At 32.9% G+C, this 23,347-nt stretch overlaps 2 protein-coding genes across 2 annotated transcripts in view; both read left to right on the top strand.

Moving 5' to 3' along the window:
* Window positions 1-23,185, top strand: part of LOC144847632 (uncharacterized) — a 44,044-nt gene extending 20,859 nt beyond the window's left edge. The window contains exons 2-17 of the mRNA XM_078704097.1: window positions 1,606-1,710; window positions 2,122-2,298; window positions 4,901-5,011; window positions 6,035-6,194; window positions 7,111-7,182; window positions 7,718-7,786; window positions 9,085-9,156; window positions 12,429-12,500; window positions 13,060-13,131; window positions 13,784-13,855; window positions 17,538-17,609; window positions 18,155-18,226; window positions 18,896-18,967; window positions 19,575-19,649; window positions 20,309-21,144; window positions 21,246-23,185. Of these exons, the coding sequence (XP_078560223.1) occupies window positions 1,614-1,710; window positions 2,122-2,298; window positions 4,901-5,011; window positions 6,035-6,194; window positions 7,111-7,182; window positions 7,718-7,786; window positions 9,085-9,156; window positions 12,429-12,500; window positions 13,060-13,131; window positions 13,784-13,855; window positions 17,538-17,609; window positions 18,155-18,226; window positions 18,896-18,967; window positions 19,575-19,649; window positions 20,309-21,144; window positions 21,246-21,532 (2,388 nt within the window). The 5' untranslated portion in view covers window positions 1,606-1,613 and the 3' untranslated portion in view covers window positions 21,533-23,185. The remainder of the gene's footprint in view (window positions 1-1,605; window positions 1,711-2,121; window positions 2,299-4,900; window positions 5,012-6,034; window positions 6,195-7,110; window positions 7,183-7,717; window positions 7,787-9,084; window positions 9,157-12,428; window positions 12,501-13,059; window positions 13,132-13,783; window positions 13,856-17,537; window positions 17,610-18,154; window positions 18,227-18,895; window positions 18,968-19,574; window positions 19,650-20,308; window positions 21,145-21,245) is intronic.
* The window catches only part of LOC144847629 (guanine nucleotide exchange protein smcr8a-like), a 111,645-nt gene that overhangs the window by 82,362 nt on the left and 5,936 nt on the right, over window positions 1-23,347 (top strand). The gene's annotated exons all lie outside the window — the stretch shown is intronic.

The following is a 23,347-nucleotide window of genomic DNA, read 5'->3' as shown; positions in this document are numbered from 1 at the left end:
ACATCTACAGTTAGAGGTCAATCTTCTGACAAAGTTATATAATCTAATGTTGACAAGTATTAGAGATACGCTGCGAACAAAATTCCGGGAAAGAAAGAAGAATAACAAAGAAGATGAAAAAAAAGATATTTACAATCACATGGGTTATCCTGCAACTAAGTTGCGGATAACCAAAAATATTGATCTCATACAATTACAAGGAGTTATCCGCTTGGTATACCAAGCGGATAACTAATAATATTACTTTGTTAGACATTAGTAGTCCTATTGTACGGTTAGTATTATTTATTTCTATTATAAAGGTCGACACACGAATGTACAGTATGTATCAACTTGACTTGACAGCTATAATCTTTATTATTAAACAAATAGTCGTTAAGTAATGCAACATGCTATGTTATATCCTCACAACATGGGTGATGGAATTAATTTTGAATAAAACTAATTCCTTCATGAATATTACAACTAAAGCTCTGTCTACACACCAAACTAGTTGGTGATGTGCCCAAATATGGTAATGATATGACGTCATCGGATCCATATATGGGCACGTCACACTTTTTTTGTCACGTAAAGTTTGATAGATATAGGTAGAGAGAGTTGTTGTCGTCTGCGTAACGTAACGATACAAGCATTTAAAGTAAAAAGCAAGCAAAAGAAGTTAAGCACAGATCTCATCTAAATCCCTCGGAGCACTTTATAAATTGACGAGTCTACAGTGAAAAAATTGTCTAAAATGTTGATTATTATTTGATGCAATGTTGCAACCTTTTGTTGATCTGTTGAGAATGATTGTAGATTATATACAAAATATCACCAAATCCTTCACTTTTAAAAGATTCAACGAATACACAGAGGAAAACTGTGCAGTTGTAAACTTCTGTCCGATAGTGAAAAATGATCTAAACGTAGGCCTACATTACGACGTTCGGTTTCTATGACTCTGTTAAATACATATTTGCTAATGTATTAAGCAGAACGGTAGTAAATTTCTATTGGAAACATTCTTTTTACAAATGTAGTTTGCAATATTAGCCTATAAAGCTCTACACTATCAAACTGTATGTGACAGAAATGTGCTGTGCCCATATATATGGACATATCACTACTATATTTGAACATATCACTACTATATTTGAACATATCACTACTATATTCTGGTACATCACACTTTTGTTGTCAAACTAGTTTGATAATGTAGACAGAGCTTGAGTTGTAGCATAAAGCATAAATGTTGTTGGAAGAAAAATTGAAAAGAAAATTCTTGTTGGACGAGAAAAACGCCCTTGTTCACAATGTGGGAAAGTGGGCCGTTAGTTAATGTTAACAATCATTTTAGCATTTTTTTCAAATTTTGTGGAATCAAACATCTGGTTATTCCCAAAGTTTTTATTTCTTTGAGACGTTCATCTTTAATTATTTAAATCTATAATCTAAAGCTCTGGCCACACTTTCAAACGTTATGTGACCAAAAAAAAAAGTGTGATGTGCACATATATGGATACGATGATGTAATATCACTACCATATTTGGGCACATCACACTTTTATCAAAGTAGTTTGATAGTGTAGACACAGCTTAACATGTATTCTTACTTCGATTCAGTGTTTCAGATGGCGTGTACGAGAAAGTTTAATTTCTCAATGGTGATTTGGCATTTGATGTTTCTGATTTTTTTCTCTGCATTTCACCCAAGTTTAACATGTCGAGGTAAAGCACATACAGTTCTTTCTTAAATTTTCTTTTCTTTAATTTCATTTCCATTTATTTATTTGACCAGCAAACAATGAAATGAATTGGTTAGAGATTTCTAAAGTAAATAAGATTACTATAACTACAAGAGTCAGCAGTCCCATGATCTTAACTAAAATAAATTTATAATAAACAATATATTTAGACGTGTATATACCCAAAAAAAAACACCAATTAGTATATATACAAAATAAATTAAATACGCAAAATAAAAAAGAAAGAATTAAGGATAATTAGATGAAGGTTAGACAGTTCAAGAAGTGATTTCAAATGGGATTTAAAGGAGTACCAAATAGTTAGAGAGGGGCATTTTTTTTTTAAAGTTTGTTCTAAATAATTTCATTTTAGAATAATCGCTTTTTTTTGTAGTAAATACCCATACATGCCCTGACAACATTCAAGAGGTGACGTCAAAGAATCCGCACGGTGACTGTCAGGGTTTTCGATTTCCATGCGTAAATTCTAGCCAATGTGTTCCTGGAAACTTCATTTGCAACGGAAATAGAGATTGTGATAATGGGTCGGATGAGCTCCCAGAGGAGTGTGGTAAGTAACAAAAAGGTTGATCTAGGCTTTTCAATCCCAGGGTGTGGGTTCAATCGGAATTCAATCAATCTCTCATGGATTAAATCCTTAACATTATAAAAGCAATACACTGAGATTTTAGATTTACAATAGGAAATGCTGCTGTGGAATGATACAAATAAATATTATAGTTATACCACTATTTAATGAAAGCCCTATGATTAAAAATGGAAAACTGCTCTAAATAAATAGTTTTAACTTTATATAGCTCTGGCTACGACGCGCACGTTCAATTGGCTGAGTGTTGACATGCTACCGTAACTAGTCTAAAAAATGTTTTTTCCATAAAGTAGGCTCTTTATTATTATTATTTATTATTATCGTTATAATTATCATTTGAGAGTATTTGCAATTAATGGCCTACAATAAAGTTTATGTTATGAACTCATAAAATACGTTGTATAAAAAATCAGGCTGAGTCCCTATATTTAATGTGAAATAGGACGGTTCGACTTCCGAATTACTAGAATATTGTTTACTTAACATCAATTCATATCAGGTATACTTACTACATATGATCTGAGACATCAATGAATAATATAGTTTAAACGTGTATAAACAGGCTAGAGTGAGATTACTCTAGCTGGTTAGATAAGCGTGTTGCAATGTAAAATAACCTACATGTTTTAAACGGTATGAGTAAAGTAGCAACATTAGAGTACGTACCTGAAAGATAATATCATGTTAACAGTTGTTTTCGAAAAAAAATCTTTGCAAGCATTTTTAATGTATCTTTTCAATTATAAATTACCACGGTACGTTGTCTAATGTAGGCCTATGTGTATCCAATTATGTGATAATGTGTGCCATTGTACATAATTTGCCTATATGGGCAGATAATACATCCCATGTGTGAAGATACAGTACAGATAATTAAAAACAACAAATAGATATTTTAATTTTTTAATGTCGATAAATGTGATAACAACAGAAAGGTGCAGCTTATCACGAATTCCTTCCACTATTATCCTTAAGGCTAGAATTTGTTCAGTATTGTAGATCTCTTTTCACGAAATCCACATAAACAAAAAAACAGAAAGGATTGATAATAAATGATGATTTTATTAAATAGAACATCAATAAAAGCATCATTTGATAAACAATGACAAATTCTTTAAATTGTTCCGTCAAAAATTCGAGCCGCGTTTTTTGTAAGAAATATTTCTTGTTTTTTTAAGGCGCAAGATTTGGCGTATATGAGAAATGCAAGGACAATAGAATCCCTATTAAGGAGACATATCCAGGACCTAGTGTCCCTTTAACAGCAATGTATTCTGGATATAGTGTATACTGTAACGTGTATGTGTCCCTTTAATAGAGGTGCCTTAAAGGACCAGTTCGACTGTAGTTGGTTGTAAATGATTTTGTATTATGTATCGTATTATAGTTATTTAGACCGAAATGTTCAATGTTACAGCCGGGTTTATAATAAGTTCATTCGTAGCAGACGATTGATGCTCATGAAATTTTAACGCGCTACTGTCAATGATGACGTCATAACAAACGCAACAAAATATACATTGATTTCTATATTATGGTGATTTTTGACAGATTGAATTATGTGCAACATTTTAAAGGATTATGCACTTATCGGACTTAAAATACACGCGTGGTTAGGCCTTTGTCTCGACCCTTGGACCGTAGTGACGGCACGCCAGATTACTAACGTATACACCACCCATCATTAGAATATCAAATGTCTTTAAAAAACCTGCATTAGGCTGGCTAATTTACGTTTTAAAATCTTATATTATAAATAAGCGTATAAGAGAATATTATGTAATATGAATTTAAAAAAATGTTAGCTTCATCTAGGCATAAGTGGAAATCAAGGTAAGGGATATCAGAGTATAGAGAAACATAGGTTCGAGGCCAGTTTGTACCTTATTGTTTGCCATCTTAGGCAAGATATTTAACTCTCGTTGCCTCATTTAAGGGAAGAGTGGAATTAATTTTACTCTTCCCATTTAACTCGTCCCTGATAAGACATAAAGCCATTGGTACCATGTCTATGCAAGGTAAAGAATTGTGTAGATTATTCGAAAATATAAGGGGATCGTCTCGTGGCCATGATCTGGTCCCTCTGGGAGAACAGTCGTGTACTGAAGAGGTCATTCAACAAAGTACATCTTTAAAAAATGTCACGTAGAGACATAAACATACAGTTAAAACATTCTGCAATTTAAATTATGGAATATGAAAGAGGATTATTAACATTAGCTGTGCTGTTATATGGGGACACTGTACTCTATCAACTCAATTATTGAGAGGCGATTTATTTTGTAAGCGAAAACCTGTAATTGTATAAAAAAACAACAGCATCAACTCTTAGGCGTCTGTACAGAATTATATTATTCTTCGAATGTTAGTACAATAATAAAAATCGCCGTTATGGACGAAACTCTTTACAGCTTCATACAACTTCGGCTCCATATTATAAATTACATAGACGTCGTGGCAGATTTATTGTAAGTTGTAAATACAAATTCGCATTACAAAAAAATATATATGTCCTTAAAGATGAACATTAACACATATATTTGTCATTTTTAATTTCATCTAGCCACAAACAATCCCCTATATACGAATGTTTGGAACCATATCTACGGAACAGAAAGGAGAGGTGGCGATGGCGATTCCTCCGACGAAGATTACAACCCAGATAATTTTTGCGGTAATGGCGTTTTATATTTCGTTTGTTTTTTTTTAAAGGTAGTTTATAATCCGTTTATTACACTATAGTAATTGAATGTTATTATCGCTAGTAATACGACTTGAGTTAATTGTACTGGTTGAATCACCGATAGTATGGCATTAGAAATAAGGCACGTTTATTTAGGATGTCTGCTTTGTAGTTCCATTGAATTGAAATGACCTATTTCAGCACAAGTTTGAAATCTGTATGTCTGTGTATTTCTAACTTTAAATTTATTTTAGTCTGACGCTTAAAGTTTAATTTGTACATCCGGGAAAAATGGAAATAAATAAAAATTACTCGTGTGGTACCATTATTCATGGTTGCTTAAGCGTTACCTTTGCGCTAGAAAACAGTCACCCTGACACACAATAGGGCTGTATATTAAGGCAGAAAGTATTATTCCCTGAAATATAAATTGTAGAAATTGAAATTCAACTTTATATCGGAGAATAAAGTGACATGTATATATGTTTAAAAGTAAGTGAAAAGTTGTTCTAAAGTAGAAATATTTAAAAGTAATAGTTAAAAAAGTTTAATTAAAATAGTTCTTTAAAACGAATATACATTTCTTTGAAATTATATCGTTCAAATATAGGAAACATTATTCCAACAGTACCGCATAAAAATGATATACACGTTACCATAAACTTCAAAGTATTACTTTTAAATGGATATGGATAAATATATTTCTACTTTAGACTCAGCTTTAAGGCGTCAGTAATAATGATGACGGAGCTAGCGACAAGCGATGATAATCCTCGGCGTAAGACCCAAGTTGTCTACACGTGGGAGTATACTGAGCCTTCCTACACGTGCGCGTCCCACTCGAGACGCAACGCAAGGACGTAACACAACATAAGTGATTTGACCAATCACAACCGATTGATTATTCAAACAGTGGCTTGTCATTGGTCAATTCGTTTGCGTCTCTAGTGGGAACCACGCTTAAATGCACTGACGCTACCATTATTATAAGCAATTTTCAATTTATCTATACAGAAAATGGAACATATCCGTCTGGTTGCCTATGCTTTTTACGATGCCAATCACGTCACGGTAGCACAGCAGACGATGGCGATTGTGAATCAGAGGTATACTGCAACAACATGCTAGGCTTCACATCTATCCCTAGAGATCTTCCTGTTAACACTGTCCTCTTGTAAGAAACAGTTTCCTTTTTTTCTACGTAAATTCAAAGTGTCGAATATTCTTCTTTCATCTTTCGCAATAATAGCGAAAAAAGAAAAATTAATTGAGGTCAGTAAAGAATATTAAACTCAAAGCAAAAGAACTTTGTAAAGTTGTAACAAAATCTACAATGTATGATCATGTAGCACATTGGTATTTTCAAGAGGTTAATAGTGTTATAAGCTAATACAGTTGACTTATGTCTTTTGTCATCGACTTCAAACTTATAACCTTTGGGTAAGTCCGACGATTTATATACAGTAACATACGATACGATAATACCATAACGATATTATAAAGTTGCGGTGATATGATATTGAGAGATTGGTTGATTGTATCGAGTTTTAAATTATCAGAAAAATCACCGCAATCATTTCTGTCGTACACAACATATTTGAGGCACATTTTCCAATACTAGTATCCGACTTTGCTACCTCTACCCTTTTTGCATCGCCAACAGTAGCAACACTCCAGAGTTTACAAACCAGGGCATTCAAATCGGCGTGTCATATGGTTTGTTCCATCCGGTATGTTGAAAGTCCGGAGATTTGCTAAACAGAGGCGTAACAATGGTATATGTTCCATCTATGGAAATGCTACAGTTAGTTTGGAAAAGAGAATGTCAACTTAAACATTATAATTCCACTCACAGAAAGAACATACATTTGATGAACAACACGTTCATTCGTAAATCGGAGATTTAGTTAACACATCACAGTTCACTTAGTTCAATTGTATAATTGTCGTGTAAGTATGCCGCTTGAAAGTGAAACATATCTTTCAAGATTACACAAATTCTTTCAATGATTTGTTTATCAAGATTAACACACGAACGATGCGCTTATTAAGGATTGACAAATAATGATGTATGTAAATATTTCTTTAAGGGATTTATCGGACAACGATATAACACACGTGACACGCGAAGACTTAAATCATTTACCTAATCTTCGAGTATTGTAAGTATTCTTTATTTGAATCTCAATTTTCGACTGTGTCGTTAAAAGTATGCAATTGTTATATTTCAAAGTTAACTTATACGGTATACCATCATGACATATTTTAAATAGACGTAATCATTGGAATTTGAAGGTTGATAATTACAATGACGATTGTCAATTTTGCATTTATTTATTTATTGTATTGTGAGATATTTGTAGGAATATGTACAATCTTGAGGTTGAGGGAGGCTAAAGGGAGCAGGACTAAGATCGAGTTCATACAGAGCCCATAATGTACATCTACCTAGTTTACCAACTAATAATAAAAGTTTGAACTAATAATCAAACTTAGTTGAGTGTCAATATAATAAATTCATTGGATACTACTGGTATTACTGTCTATGATTTAATTACTAACTTTAACTAGTACTTTGAGAATGTATCGCCTTCTACTTTCATAGCAGTAACCAAATAGGTGCATTTAAACTAATATTATACTGATTTGCATATTATTAATATGTCATAAATTTATCTTTTTTTATGACTGTGACAGATATTTCCCCCGTAATCGTAAATTACGTTTTGAACCTGACGCATTGCAATACCGTTCACTTCTTGAATTGTAAGTATACACTTCTACATTTCTAAAAATACTTTTAATGTGACATCAATCATTTGCTGAGAGAATGCCATACTTTGGAAAGGTAACCCTTTCCAATTAAATTAAACTTTGGGATCCATCTTTGAATTGGACCTAGTCAGGCTATTTAAAGTCCACATTGGTTGTGGATAACTACTCTACCCGACACGAATACAGTAGCCTATCGTGGGTTTTGTTGAATTGTTGAGGTTTAGATATGCTAAGATTTGAAGCAATATTAAACTTATAACCGTTTGTAAATAAATCATTTGTTGACCCAACTTAAAAGTAGGACTTTTGAGAAACAGATAGTTGTTGAATATCCGATTTATACGCAACACCTGTGTATTATATCAACATTATCCACAACGGAATCAATGGATGCAAGTACACTACTGCTATACTATAGAGGGCGGGTTACGATTTTATCGTAGTCAATAGGGGGCAGGTTACTTCCGGTTTGGCTGGGTCTGGTTATGATGTGACGGCACGGTGATAAAGATGCATGTAACACAAATGTACATTATGCATAGAAAGAAAGAGTGTTTGTGTTTTAATATTAACTCTTCCCCTAATGTACAAAAACAAGAACAAGAACAGTACGCATAATACTGTACTCTTTTTAAAAAACTGCTGAATACAATAATACTACAGTAGATTCGTGTGCCAGGTATGTAAGTAATGAGTTATTTATTACGGACCTGCAATTACCACGACCGCACTAACTATCGTTCTTTTTATTAGAAATACATTATGAGTGCTTTAAAGTCCACTATTAACATTCCTTCGATAGTTAATTTGCAATACTAAGTCCTCATAAATGTTTTCCAATGTGTTTCACTAATGCATAAATGTCGATAGTTCAGTTACTATCACAAGACACTTGATTTAATACAGTTAACACAGTAGATACAATTGTATTATTAAATCAAGTTTATCGTAACACACGGTAAAAAAAAATGAACGCCTACGAGTCTTTTATTTTAAAATTATTAATAAAACTGGACCCATTAGAGTACTTTTTAAACATCTTGAACTTTGTTAATTCTTCTTCAAACCAGATCGAATTGATACAAGTTAGCGTTTCCAAACAAATGTTTATTGATGTTTTTTAATTTCCATTTTTTTTTCTTTTTGGTGGGAAATTTGTCCCAGCATTCTATGTTAAAATATGGTTCCTTCCTTCATTATTGACACAAAGCTTAAAACATGTTTCAGTAGTGCATCCTCTAATCTACATGTTCTAAATATAGTTCCTTACTTTGTTTTCTCAATTTTAGGAACCTAATTGGTTGTCAGATGGGAGAAATACCAGATGGTCTTTTTAAAGGGATGTCAAATCTTAGCTACCTGTAAGTACCTATACTGATTGTGTTCCTTCAAATGATATTTCTTACATATAGTTTAAAGCTTTGTCTACACTATCAAACAAGTGATATGCCCAAATATGGTATTGATATGACATCATCATGTCCATATATGGCCACATCACATTTTTTTTCTCACATAAAGTGTGATAATGTAGACAGAGCTTAAAACAGAATTGTTAACATTTTCATAAACATGTTAAAAAAAACAGAAGTTCGTCGACTTTATTATTATAGTATTTTATTGAAATAAACAACAGATATTTAAATACATTAAACAATTAAACTTTCGGTCACAACACAATAAAAATAAAATAAAATTACCCTCTTTTATTGTGTTTTTATCAAAAGTTTTTTAATTGATACATACCAACACAGATGAGTCTTCGCGCTAATATTTAAATACTTTGTCATAAACTTTTTTTTGTCTTACATTGTGTTCATCCCACTTTTCATATAAAATACAGTTCATTTCTCATTGTTATATAGTATATATTGTAACTTTTCATAATATTAACTTTGTTTGTTTCAACTTTCTGATGAATCATTTGCTTGTTTTTTTCAAGTTCTTTTAAGCTTATGTTTTTTAACAAATTGGTAATCTTCAATTGACGTTTATGTGTTTAAAGGATCATGTTTGCTCCGTTTTAAACTAATTGCTTTAAAGCTTACTACATAATGTGACAAGTTGATTCCCTCTATTCATCAATAATATTGTATGATATAAAAAAAAATGATGTATGGTATTTTGGTTTTTTTTTTCTTCTTCTTCAAACCCCATGTGTCTTATAAGCTTGTTTTCCATTTGGACGCAACGATTAATCGTGTCGTGATTGGTCCAAACTGGCGATTGTGGTTACACTTAAACTCTGTCACTATCAAACTAGTTTGACAAAAAAGTGGAATGTGCCCAAATATGGAAGTGATATGACATCATCATGTCCATATATGGGCACATCACATTTTTTTGTACGTTAACATCCAAGTGGAAACCAAGCTTTCCATTTTGAATTTTAAAATATTAAAATAAAAACATGATCTTCAATCTTGTTTTACGTTTGTTGAAACTGGTGTATTAGTGTTTTAGCAAGAGTAGACTGAGTTTACTCAGCTAGCCTACACATAAAGTCAACGTTTTAATGCATTAACTTTATCCCGATACAGAAAATAAATATTGTGTCGGTTTCATAGTTGAAACCGTTCACAATCTGTGTGTGCTTAACTTAAGTAAAACATTCGAATCACATATATATGCGGCAACTTAAAGAATTACAAAGCGATTCAATATGTCATCTGGCGTTCCATTACGCAGCGTGATATACGCCCAACGTATTTCTGTAAATGATATTTCTATGGCGCTTTCAATATCAGTATTGAATTTTTATGTATAGAGTAAATAATTGAACAAAAGTGTCGCATTTGTGCTACGCTTTTGCACGGCACACATTTGACTGCGGCACACATTTGGCTGTGGTATATACTTGGCTACAGCACATATTTGTCGGCGGTACACATTTGATTGCGGTACTTAATTCACGTAAACTAGAGTATAAAACCAGGCGATGTTGTTCAGTATTTGAGCGCGCAAGTAAGGCTCTCTGATATTCACAATTAGTTTGGTTCCAGAAAGTTTTATTCATAATTTCATATTTACTGTAAACACGCTATATATACCCGTCACGAAACATCACATTGAGGCGAGGCGCTTTTTATAATTTGTGAAGCATAAATGTATTCGGTAATTTTTCAGTAATGACTATCATAAAATATTATATTATGCGGTCATGTGACATTTTATGTCCTCTTTATTGCTATGCGTCGTTTGTTTATAGTTGCAATAATTGCCGATAATACAATTCAACACCGTAATGATTAATTACATAACGTCGTCGGCTTTTGAAAATATCGAGCTATTGTTTCGGACTTTCTGAGACGAAGGACCGGTGTTAAATCGACCAAATACAGTCCGATAATAAACGAAACGATGATACACAGGCTTATACGCATGTGCTCTGCATTATGCCTTGTTTTTTTTCAAAGAAAGAGAAAGAGACGTGTTTTATATACAAAATGAATTTGAGTCTTTTTATTTGATAATTTGTATTCAATAGAACAAACAAATATTTATTTACATTGATAATGTTTCCACACTAATGTAGAACGTTAAAAGACAGAGTGCTAAGCTGCTCAAATTAAAACATAGATTGCCTATTAAGCATACTGTAGGCCTACAACTCCAGCAACATCACCAATAAAAAAAAAAAAATTTAAATGCTACAATTATTATAATTATTTGTAAATTATCAACAACAATAGAATAATTTGTTTTAATTTAAAACAAACTTAATATGTTGTTGTTGTTAATGTGTTGCAGCTTCGGAAATGAGGTTAAAGTTTATTTACGCGATACTTTGGAAAAAAAAAACAATACCAACTCTCGTATCGTTAGATTAACTTTCAATGTAAGAAGATTGATGTAACGTATCAATGGTTTTAGACGTTTTAACAAATCGTTTTTTTGATCGAAATTTATATAATATATTAATTTTAAGGTTGATATTTACTAAATATTTGGCAAAATATAACTTTAATAATGTTGAAACATCTCAATTACTGAAACTCGAGAAATATATAGTGTTATGGCTTGATTATTTCGGATCAAGGTTTGCATATGTACCGTATTTTATACAAGTTAAAAAAACTGTAATAGCACCGTATGACCTACTTTGAAAAACTATAAAACCAGTTAGCAAAATTCACAAATCATTCTGAGTTTTTAAACTTTTCTTGCAAATTTAACCTGTACAATGAGTCGTTCAGAAGAGGATATAAGAACACATACAATATAGGCCTAACTGTATATAATAATAGTCCTTTGAAAAAAATTATATAGTAATTCAATTAGTTCTGTTGTAACAAGTGCGGCGTCAAAGAGGTAACGATTACCAGTAACATCAGTAACGTTTTTCTTATAATGCTGTATTGTTAAATTATAATTAATACATTCATGTAATATATGTATAATATTACAATATTTAGATCAACATCCGTTTAGAAAATCTAAATAACATTTATATATGTTCACAAATGGATCATCGTTATCCAAAGTATGAGCGATAATTTTAACCTATAAAAGTTCGCTTGAGTATCCGGCGTAAAACATTTTATTGCTGTTTTTTTATTCTTCTTCTTTAAATAAATCAAGATAATAATGATAATAAATAACATTAATTTAAAGCTTTTCTTTTTTTAAACAGGCACTTACAATATAACGAACTGAAGACAATAAATAGAGACACGTTCTTGGGTCTTGATAATTTGTATGAGCTGTAAGTACATACTTTGTACTTTGTCGTTTACTGACTTACCATCATTATAATCTTTACTTACAACTCATAATTACCATCATCAAGATACTTGGCGACACTAGTATGATGTAATAAATATTAGATATCATGAATTTGGTAGGTTAATGTGTTTCTTGAGTTCTTTAGAAGTTGGTGGTGCTAGTTTATTAATGTAATTATGTTAATCAATGTAAATCATGCTGCGTGTTCGCGAATTGTACATTCATTATCGACTTTACTTTACGTGAAATGGTATAAGTTTAATTAACCAATTTTCACTAAGCTTGTGGAGGAATCGATATTATTCATAAGGGCCTATTTGATACTAAGAATCGGAAGCCTATTCGATACCTGGGTACCCTAGTCGATAAGACTGCCGGCACTCGTCCATTTAAGATGTGAGCCGTATACATAATCCAGTTGTGAATATCACTTCCAATGCATAACGGCATATTTGTGCATTTATTAGTGGAACAATTTTGAGCAATGATTTTTAGGCCGGCATATCTTTTTATTTAAGTTTTCTTTCTCTTTTCTTTAGTAACCTAAACTATAATGAAATATCTGAGTTTCATCCTACGGCATTCAATCATACACCGTATTTACAAAAATTGTAAGTAGTTAGGCCTACTTGATGCTTTTGTTTGCATGCGAACCCTTTCTTTGGCTGTAATCTCGTCGTGAAATAATTGAATTTGATTTTACAGACGACTTGAAAAAAAATGACGTCATGCATAATTTGCATAAAGCCCTAGTACCTGGTCGTTACAAATTTGAAAGCTCCCAAAATAGTTGATTGGTAAAGTTCTTTATGACGGATGACTACATGTATAGTATAATGACGTATTATGACGTTTGTAACGACAGTTTAAGATGATATTTGACATTACAAATAAACCATACATACCCGATCGTCTGACAACGGACATTACCATCTAAATGTCTGATACATTAATGTCACAAAGTGAACATTAGCATTTTTATGTACATTACTTTTCTAAAATGTCACTGTGATGCGTGAGGTACATGTATAACCCTTTTCAGATAAAAGCAATAATACATTACTAGCACTGTAAGGGAAGTGTTAATGAACTTCTGATGAAGTTGATTATAAGGCCTATACCGCTTTTCAGCACATGGTGCTGTGTCAGTGACGTGGCATAGTGTTGAAAATGGTTCTATTTCCAGAAGATAACCCTAATAAATTATGTATCTATAAATATAAGTTATAACACTATTAGACTGTAATATTTTTGTCACTTTAGAAATGTCCAGTATAACAAATTGAAAATACTATCGCCGCCGTTGCTGAAACCACTAACTGAATTACTGGTTTTGTAAGTAAATTTTAAAATGTATTCAAAACACTTAGGCCTATATCTAAGGTAACACATTCAATCGATACCTGAATTCACGCAGACCGAAGCCTGCATATTTAGTTTATGAGCAAGACATCGTTTGTCGCAAATGATGATATCTAGGCCTACTCATTTAAAGGAGCTACTGAATATGCTTAGACACTACATTACACCATCATCAACATCATGTGGTTTGTCGCAAATATTTAGGCGTACCGTACTGATTTTATAAGGCGATATATGCAAAGTACACTACATTACACCATTATCAACACTCATGTTTGAATGGTAGAAATATGAATATCATAATTCTTCAAATGGTGATCATATTATTTATAATAATTTCATTTATTTAGATCACGTCGGCATATTTGTTTCTAATTTCTGGTTTATTGTCGATATAATCGATTTGTCGATTGCATTTGAAGGAGCTTATTATACCAATTACTTACATTAATAACTATCAATGATTATAATCTCAATGCCATTCATTAATTTATTTATTTGGTCAAAATCATTGTCAACATATATGTACACAAGACAACAAGAAAAATACACATGAAATTGAGTTAAAAAGGTAGAAAACTGCAATAAAACATGCTTTTTTCAATCACGGAACGGAAGACGGCGCCGTGTTGTTATATAATTGAAAATCATGGTATTAAAACGGAACAATCGTGTATGATGTAGCTTTACATCTAGGAAGATCTTACTACTCCGATAAAGATTTAGCAATTATAGCGTCAGAGATTTTATTCTTCAAATTTACTGAATTAATTTATGATCCATGGAGTAATGCAAGTTGTTAAAGATATTAATACTGAGCAAAGAAGTTGATTTCTTATTAGACACGTACAGTCGCTGTATTATGAGCCAAAGGTTATATAACCTGTGTGCCAGTGCTCTTACTCGAAATTACGATTGGTTCGATTTCGCATGGAATGATTTGTGGAATGAAATTTGTTAAAATCTAATAAGCTTATTTGAATAGGTCTTGAGGGGTAGTTTATAATAGTATAATTATGTCACGAGTTGATGCGGTTGTAAACCTGGAAGAATTAAAGTATTACTCTGATTACATATTGAAACGATCTCTTAATCTCAATTAGATGTTTATATCTGACTTTCTTTAACCTTTATATTAAAGAATATATATGATCTGAATCGACACGTTACCCGTATAAAATAAGAAAATAAAGGCCTACGGTATTTTAAGGGAAATACAACATTAGCTGTAGCTGTGATGAAGTTATATAAGAAATCGCTGCCAATGTCAATTATGCCTTAGCTTAATAGGAAAACATTATGACATAGCAGACAGATAATTTACACCCTCGGGTCTCTACAACATTAATGTTAACATTCAAAACAATTTGGTAACGTCTCTTTTTTCGTTATGTGTATTTTGATTTCTCGTTTAAGGTGTTTTCGTGGCAATACCGTTTCCTTCCAATGAAAACACATGTTTCATCCAATTAAAATTCATTCCATCCCATGAAATACACGTTTCATCCAATCTTTTTAAATACATATTTCATCCAATGAAAACACATGTTTAATAAAAACACATGTTCCATCCAATGAAAAAACATGTTTTTTCCAATGAAAATTCATGTTTCATCCAATGAAAAGACATTCCATCCAATGAAAACATATATTTCCTCCAATGAAAATACATGTTTCATCCAATGAAATACATGTTTCATCAAATGAAAACACATTTCATCCAATCTTTTTAAATACATATGTTTCTTTCAATGAAAAGACCTGTTTCATCCAATAAAAGACATGTTACATCAATGAAAACACATGTTTCATCCAATGAAAATGCATGTTTTCATCCAATTAAAATACATTCTATCCAATGAAAACACATGTTTTATCAAATGAAAATACATTCTATCCAATGAAAGAACATGTTTCATCCAATAATAACACTGTTTTCGTGAAACATTCAAAATTATCAGCAAATGTGAACAACCGGAGAGCTTGCATTTGGGTTTCATCACTATTTGTTTTCAACGATATAATGTCGCTGTTAATTGTTTTTCTTGTCTCAAACTATGTTGTATAATAATACGATTCGTTGAGCTATCTATCAGCATTAAATTAAGTTTACGAAAACAAGCAAGTTGACCCATTTTTATGCTCGAATTTCCCATAAATCAATCCTGTTTAAAAGGTCGTAATGTCTGTTCTAATGTTAAGACATCATCATTCATTTTCAATACGCCCTCAATTCATAGTCGTCTGCAGTATTTCCCCGGGGTCTCTAATTAAAGTGATATAATTGCAATATCTGAAATGTCTCGGACAAATCATGTTTTCACGTAATGTAGGCTGAATTGAATGACAAAACCCTCGAAAATTAAAGGCAAGATTAGAAATAAACGAGGCGCGTATATCTTGATGATATCGCGTTATGAGTACATCTCAGACAGAGTCCTTAGGTCTATGCTTGCTATCTGAAATATGGAGAGTAAAAACGTACTATACTAGTTCTTCACAGGAAAAGAAAAAGAACATATACTGTTGTGATTAACCTTTTATTTTATTGGTGTCATAGGTTATTTAAGTACTAAAAGTAAAAGCTGAGTATCCTATATACTATAAAGAATGGTTTACATTATGCCCTGAAGAGATTTAAGCCACGTGATACACACGTAGGCCGTACGCATTTTGTCGAAGAGTTTATGCCAGACGTTTCCTTTTCCCGTAATTTAATCATTATTTTAAACCTGGAAATCGGCGTCTTTTTTTCTTCGCGCGAATTTCTCATCACACATAACTAATTTTCATAACTAGTATTTATAAACATTTAGAAAAAAAAAAAAAATAAAATACGGTTACACTTAATTGGATTATATAAAAGCATGTTTCATGGTGGTTTTTTTTCCGCATTAAAAAAAAAATTTAAATGCACATACTTAATTTAACTTTATGTATCTTCAAGTTACAAGAACCCACAACACTCAATTGATAAACAAAATATAGCAAAATAGTTTACAGTATTTCTATTAGCAACATTGAACTTTCACCTAGTTGAGTTATTTAGGTTGTGTATAAGTCAGATTTTCCAGGTGTTACGCGTCAGTAAGTGTCCCCGTGATCAATTTGCGCAACACGTCCAGGTGTTGTAGTGCTTTTAGTGACTGTTTATTTGCTAGATGTGTCAGCTGGACATGTAATAACAGAGTGAATGCTTCCGCTTTCGTTGATACACCTCACACCTGGAGGATGTTCAGCTATGTCGATCTGACCAAAGCAATCTAACAACAAACCGGACACTGAACTCGACTTGCCAAGATAGGAACTTGTAACAGTGCTTTGATCTTATGTCTGGCTGCGACAAAGACTAAACAGTACTGTACTATGTACATTATTCTCCGCGGCGCGCGGTGTCTGTTAAGGGGCGTAGAACTGATCATGTCTCAGCCACAGATAAACCCTTTGATCTTCTGTTGATAGATTGCCTTGGTCTGGGACCACCTACGTACGCATATCTTCACCGAAACTGTGTTGAAGAATAGAGTGAGAGGTTTATGTTCTCGCATGCGCACAATAAATCAACATTTAAATAGTTATAATACCGTATTTATAAATATCTGTTTTTCTTTAATTTCTTCAAGGTAATTTAAAATGTATGTAATTTTCATTTCAGAGGGATGAGTTTTAATGAGATTTCGGATATCAAAACTGGATTTTTTGATAGTCAAACGCATCTCGAGGATTTGTAAGTTAACCTTTAGGCCTAAACAGTTTATTCTATATTATATTTATCAATCCCATCCGCTTTAAAGTTACTGTTATAATCTAATGTCTCTAAATGGTTACGCACATTCTTCTTCATAACTTAGATTTACTCAAATTCACAACTGCCATTAATTCGCATTTACTTGCACACATTAGTCAATTATTTCGAAAACTTATAAAATACTGACAAGACATCGTAATATTTTGTAGAAAACAATTTCCACAAGTATATTGTTCATGAAATCGATAAGAAAGATAGAGCATCTGCAGTTTGAATAAACTTCGAGGAATTTATCGAGTAAATGTTTAACGAAATGCTAAATGAGCAATGATGATAAATCTATGTAAATGTTTGACAATTCTTTCTACTTATTTCATCAATATGCTTGAACCTTGCTTATAATTCCCAATGGGTTTAGTTTACTTTAAGACTTACAGGTCAATGTATCTTTTGTATTGTTTTGAAAAGCATTATTTTAGTATTTACCATAATTCATTTTTTATCACATACTATTTTTCTAATAGGCTTTTAATGGGGAACAAACTTACTGTAATTAAAGTCGGCATGTTTCAAAATCTGTACGGATTAAGGTCTATGTAAGTATCGGTTAAATTAGTCTACATAGGAAAACATTCTGTGACGTGTCAACATCAAACTTATATAGGCAAATTGATGAGTATCAAAGATAATTCCGTGATAAAGAGCCATAAAGTGATAATCGCCGTATTATAGAATAAGATATATTTGAATATTAGGCCATTTACTAAGAAACAAACTGGCAACTTCCTTTTTCAAAATCCTGAATCCGCCAGATCTTGTGATTTGATTTAATTTCGCTAACATTTTATGCAATTAAAGATTTAATGACAAAAACATCTCCACAATCTAAAACATTATGTACGAAAGCCCACTCGGGCCAATAGTAAATTATAAGAGGCTTCCGTAATTATCGGTTGTGCGATTTCTAGACTTTCCTAAAGCCTGTAGTTATTTCGAGGCTTTTCGATGTTTCAAGCTCAAGTAGTATACGTATGAAACGCCATATATGCCAAAATATTTATCTTTTTACTAATATTAAGTCAAAACTCCGTCTGGAACCCGATGGCATGTATGTGAATAAAATTATAGTAATGTTATTTCAGTACTGGAAAATACAAAACACATGTATAATAAATTAAATTGTTAAGATTTATAGAGCTGCCATAAACTTATTCTCTATAGTCTTGTGTTAATATATTTTCTATCTTTTTCTAATAATGTTTTAGGACACTGAGGGAAAATAAAATTCATAAGATTGAAGCTCATTCGTTCGATCACGTAGAGAGTTTGCGGTCATTGTAAGTATATTACATTTCTCTGCATTATGTGTTGTTTTTTTAATGAAAACGATACAATTTTTGCTAGTGTTCTTCTGTCGTGCAAAACTAATAAAAGTAGAAATGTTAATTTAATTGTATACTTAAGTTTGCACAGTGAATATACACTAATAATTTGCATTTTTCTTATGGCAAAAAAACTTTGCCAGCAGAAAACAGGCCCCATGTGTTTCCAATAAGTAGTATCTCGATGTTTCAGTTGGTATGCTCCAGCCGTCTTCTGGAGCATAAAAACTGCCCCAGCCGTCTTCTGCAACATACAAACTGCTCCAGCCGTCTTCTGGAGCATAAAAACTGCCCCAGCCGTCTTCTGGAGCATAAAAACTGAAACATCGAGATACTCCACACATGTATGCCAAACCTGACTTCAAAACTAAATATATTGATTTTAATGATATTTAGGCCTATTCATAATAAGAAAAGAACAAAATAATTATGTTTAGTCTTACCGTTACTTGAATAAGGTGTACGGTGCTAAACAATGATTTCTAAATCTCATCGTTTCAAATATATAATATATAAGTCGATGTGACAAATCAAACTTAAGAAAGATTTAATTTTCTTTCAGATTTTTAGCGAAGAATCCATTTGAATCTTTGCCGGATCATGTTTTCTGTGCTATGACAAACAATCTTGATACCGTGTAAGTAGCGATATTTAAATCATTTTGACACCTGGATTTAAACACCTGGACTTAACATCAAAAAAGGTCTTTAAATTCATAGATCGTAATATCAAAGATTTGTAAATTAATTCTGAGCGTTCACATATACGTTTGATATGAGCTAAATAGATTTAAACCAATAAAATAATAAACGTAGACATTCATTGTTGACGGCCTGAGGCTTTGTTGAACTAATGTTAAATTCAACACTGCAATTACAAATACGCTATAATTCATTACATTATAATACTTTAATTAAAATAAACTAATGCAAATAAATATATTCAATCTATCCATTATTAAAAAATGTTTCTTGTAGAATTATTAACCAACCAACCACTTACTCATAAAATTGTGACGCTCTTCCTTTTTATACTCTGCTATTTTTTAGAAATGGGCGTATTCTGTAAAAATGTAAATTACCATCAAAAGTGCATGTCTGCAACTGTTAATTATGATCGTCATTGCAGTTTGTCAGGGCCTAAACTCTAAGGGCCTGAAGATACGGGGCGCATTTCGAGACATTATAAATGTCAACGTATAGTAGGTTGACATAAGTTGGTGTCCCGAACCTTTTCATGATAAAATAGATTACGGTACCTCTTTTTGCTATCCTTTACACTATTTTATTATTTCAGAGAGTTTGATTCGTTTTCATTTTGTGGTTTTGCACCACACGCCCGTCATTGCTACCCAAAGACAGACGGTCTCTCGTCCGTAGAACACATGCTTAAAAATGTAATCCTTCGCATCAGTGTCTGGATCGTGGGCAGTGTTGCGCTGTTTGGTAACATATTCGTTCTGACGACACGACTTTTCGTCAACGAGACAAAACGCGTTCACGCGTTTTTGATAATGAATCTTGCAATGGCGGATCTATTGATGGGCGTGTACCTGTACATAGTTGCCATTCATGGCGCATTATTCACCGATGAATACATTTTACACGATCTTGTTTGGCGCTCGAGTGAGATTTGCACTATTGCTGGATGTTTAAGCATTCTGTCAAGTTTAATGTCCGTGTTCACACTTAGCGTCATCACGCTTGATCGTTACGTCAGCATTGTACATCCGTTTAGTTACGAAAGGAAAAGTTTGCTACGGGCGGCAATTTTGATGGCGGCACTGTGGTTGTTTTCGATCAGTTTAGTGGTGCTACCAGTGATCATGAAGGCATCGTTCGGTGGATTATTCTACGGAAGTAACGGCGTTTGTCTGCCGTTACAGATTCGACATCCGTGGGCATCTGGTTGGGTGTTTACAACTACACTGTTTGTCGGTATTAACACCGTGTTCTTCATGTTTGTTGTGTACGCGTATATTGCGATGTTTATTATGATACGACGGGCTGATGACGTCAGGTCGACAAAGAAAAGTCAGGACAGTGCGATTCTTGTCAGGTTTACTTTATTGGTGTTTACAGACATGCTCTGTTGGCTCCCCATATGCGTCATCAAAATCTTAGCAATATCTGGTAAGTGTGACAATTTTTTACAGTAGTAAGGTAACAGAATATCGGTCCCCGCAAGGGTCTGGTTAATGTTAACTAACTAATCACCGCTTCTTTTTTTATAGGCCATCCTGTGTCAGGCGATGTCTACTCTTGGCTGGCTGTTTTCGTTCTACCCATCAACGCAGCGTTAAATCCCATCTTATACACAATCACAAGTAAACTCTTCAGACAACAACTTAGAATTATACTCCACAAGTGTCGACGTTATACTGGGTACAGAAGAGGTCGACGTGACGATGACTCCGACTCCTTCAAACGCTCGGGAACCAGACTATCCCTTATACCCATTCGATCAAAAGCTTCACTTAAATCAAAGTCAAGTATCGATAAATCGAAACAAAATACATGAGTGGCTATTGAATTGACAAAACTGCATATTTTATATTGGAAAGCAGTGTTTTGATTGGTTCCCACTAAGATGCAACGTAATGACGTAAGGGCAACGCAACCAATCACGACACGATATCGTCCTGAACGGTTGTTTGTGATTGGTCAACTCACTTGCGTTGCGCGTACGCCCTTGAGTTTCTTCCAATTGGGAACCAAACTTTAGGATAGATATTGTAATATATGTAAATAAGATAATTAGATAATTATAATATTAAATAGATTAAGTGTAAAGTGTATCATTATTTTATATTGTAGTTTTATTTGATGTATCGGTATATGTTTCATCTATATAAAGTGGAATACTACGTATCACTATTATTAATATATTTATTATAAATAGTATCACATTAGTTTGCTGATACGTAAGAATATTTATTTTCGAAATGTTACAATGGACGCTGGACTCTGTACATAGTTTTTGATTCGTGACATTAACTTAATGTATTTGTTAAACACTCAATTACGCATGGGTAAACACTTGTTTAGTTTATATTAGGTTAAATGTCATCCGAATTTGAAATGACGGAAAAAACAAGTTATGGTTGTTTTATATTGATGGTTTGTACAAATTAGTTATAGGAACTCAACAATATAGATGGCGCTATTACGTTTATATTTACGCACGACATGATTGACAGAATGGTAATTTGACTGACGATTGACAAAACAGTTTTTACGATTGAGGATTGACCTGATTCGTAAAAGTGTAAGGGTGGTAAAGTATGAGAGTCAATGCAGCTGTAAAACAATATATCCTTTCTATCCTGACTTTACAAAGAAAGTGTTTGTATGTATAGTGAAATATTTAAAAAGGAAAGCTTTCATTAGTGGGACTCACTGACTTAGGCCGAGACCTACTGAGATTCGACAAGGAACGGGACGAGACGAGACGATAACCAACCAATTCGTAACGAAAGGTAAGCTTGGTTCCCACTAGCACGCAACCCAAGAACGTAAGTGCAACGCAGGCGAATTGACCAATGACAAACGACAAATTCGGATAATCCATCGCTTATGATTGGTCAATACTTACGTTGCGCTTACGTCCTTGTGAGAACCGAGATTTAACCAGGGTTATATGATCATTTGAAAATGTTGGTCAATATGATTTGAATTAGTTAACAAAGTGGATGTATCTACACCTAGTCGTAGATACAATCCCCAGACTATGCCAACGCCTATATATATTATATACATTACGAAATGTATGGTTTGATAACAAGATATTTTTTATTACACGCCAGATGTGAAGTAGATATGTAAGAAAAACGTTGGAGGGTAATACTGTGGTTTATGACCGAAATTAAAATACACTTTACCCATCGTCTGAATGTCGATATAACCGGCATATTCGTCTGGGGAAAGAGTGTAAAAAATCACCGTTATTGTATACAGTAAGGATGTTTGTGCGTGTGTAATCAACACTTTGATTTCTAACATGGGCATTATTGTAAACAAAACACTATTTTCTAGGCCTACGGTATAATTTTATTCCGTAATGTTCTGTAAAATTGAGTGTGTTAAGATTAGAGTGCTTTTTGTACTTTGGCAGTCGGCATTACAGATTACATTAAGTTTTGCTAGGCCTACGGTATAATTTTATTCCGTATAATGTCCGTTTACATTGTATATTACTTATTTTGACATTGAACCACTTTCAATATGTGTAATAAATTCAATCAATTACATTTTGTTACTCTGTTTTCCTTTCGACCGTATATATGAAAGTTACCACACTCGCTGTTGATGCCTATGTTGATAGCTTGTGAAAAGT

Source organism: Antedon bifida, chromosome 7 (assembly GCF_963402885.1).
Source record: "Antedon bifida chromosome 7, ecAntBifi1.1, whole genome shotgun sequence".
Taxonomy (NCBI): Eukaryota; Metazoa; Echinodermata; class Crinoidea; order Comatulida; family Antedonidae; genus Antedon; species Antedon bifida.
Note: the sequence above shows the minus strand (reverse complement) of the source record. Positions and strands in the feature narration are given on the sequence as shown.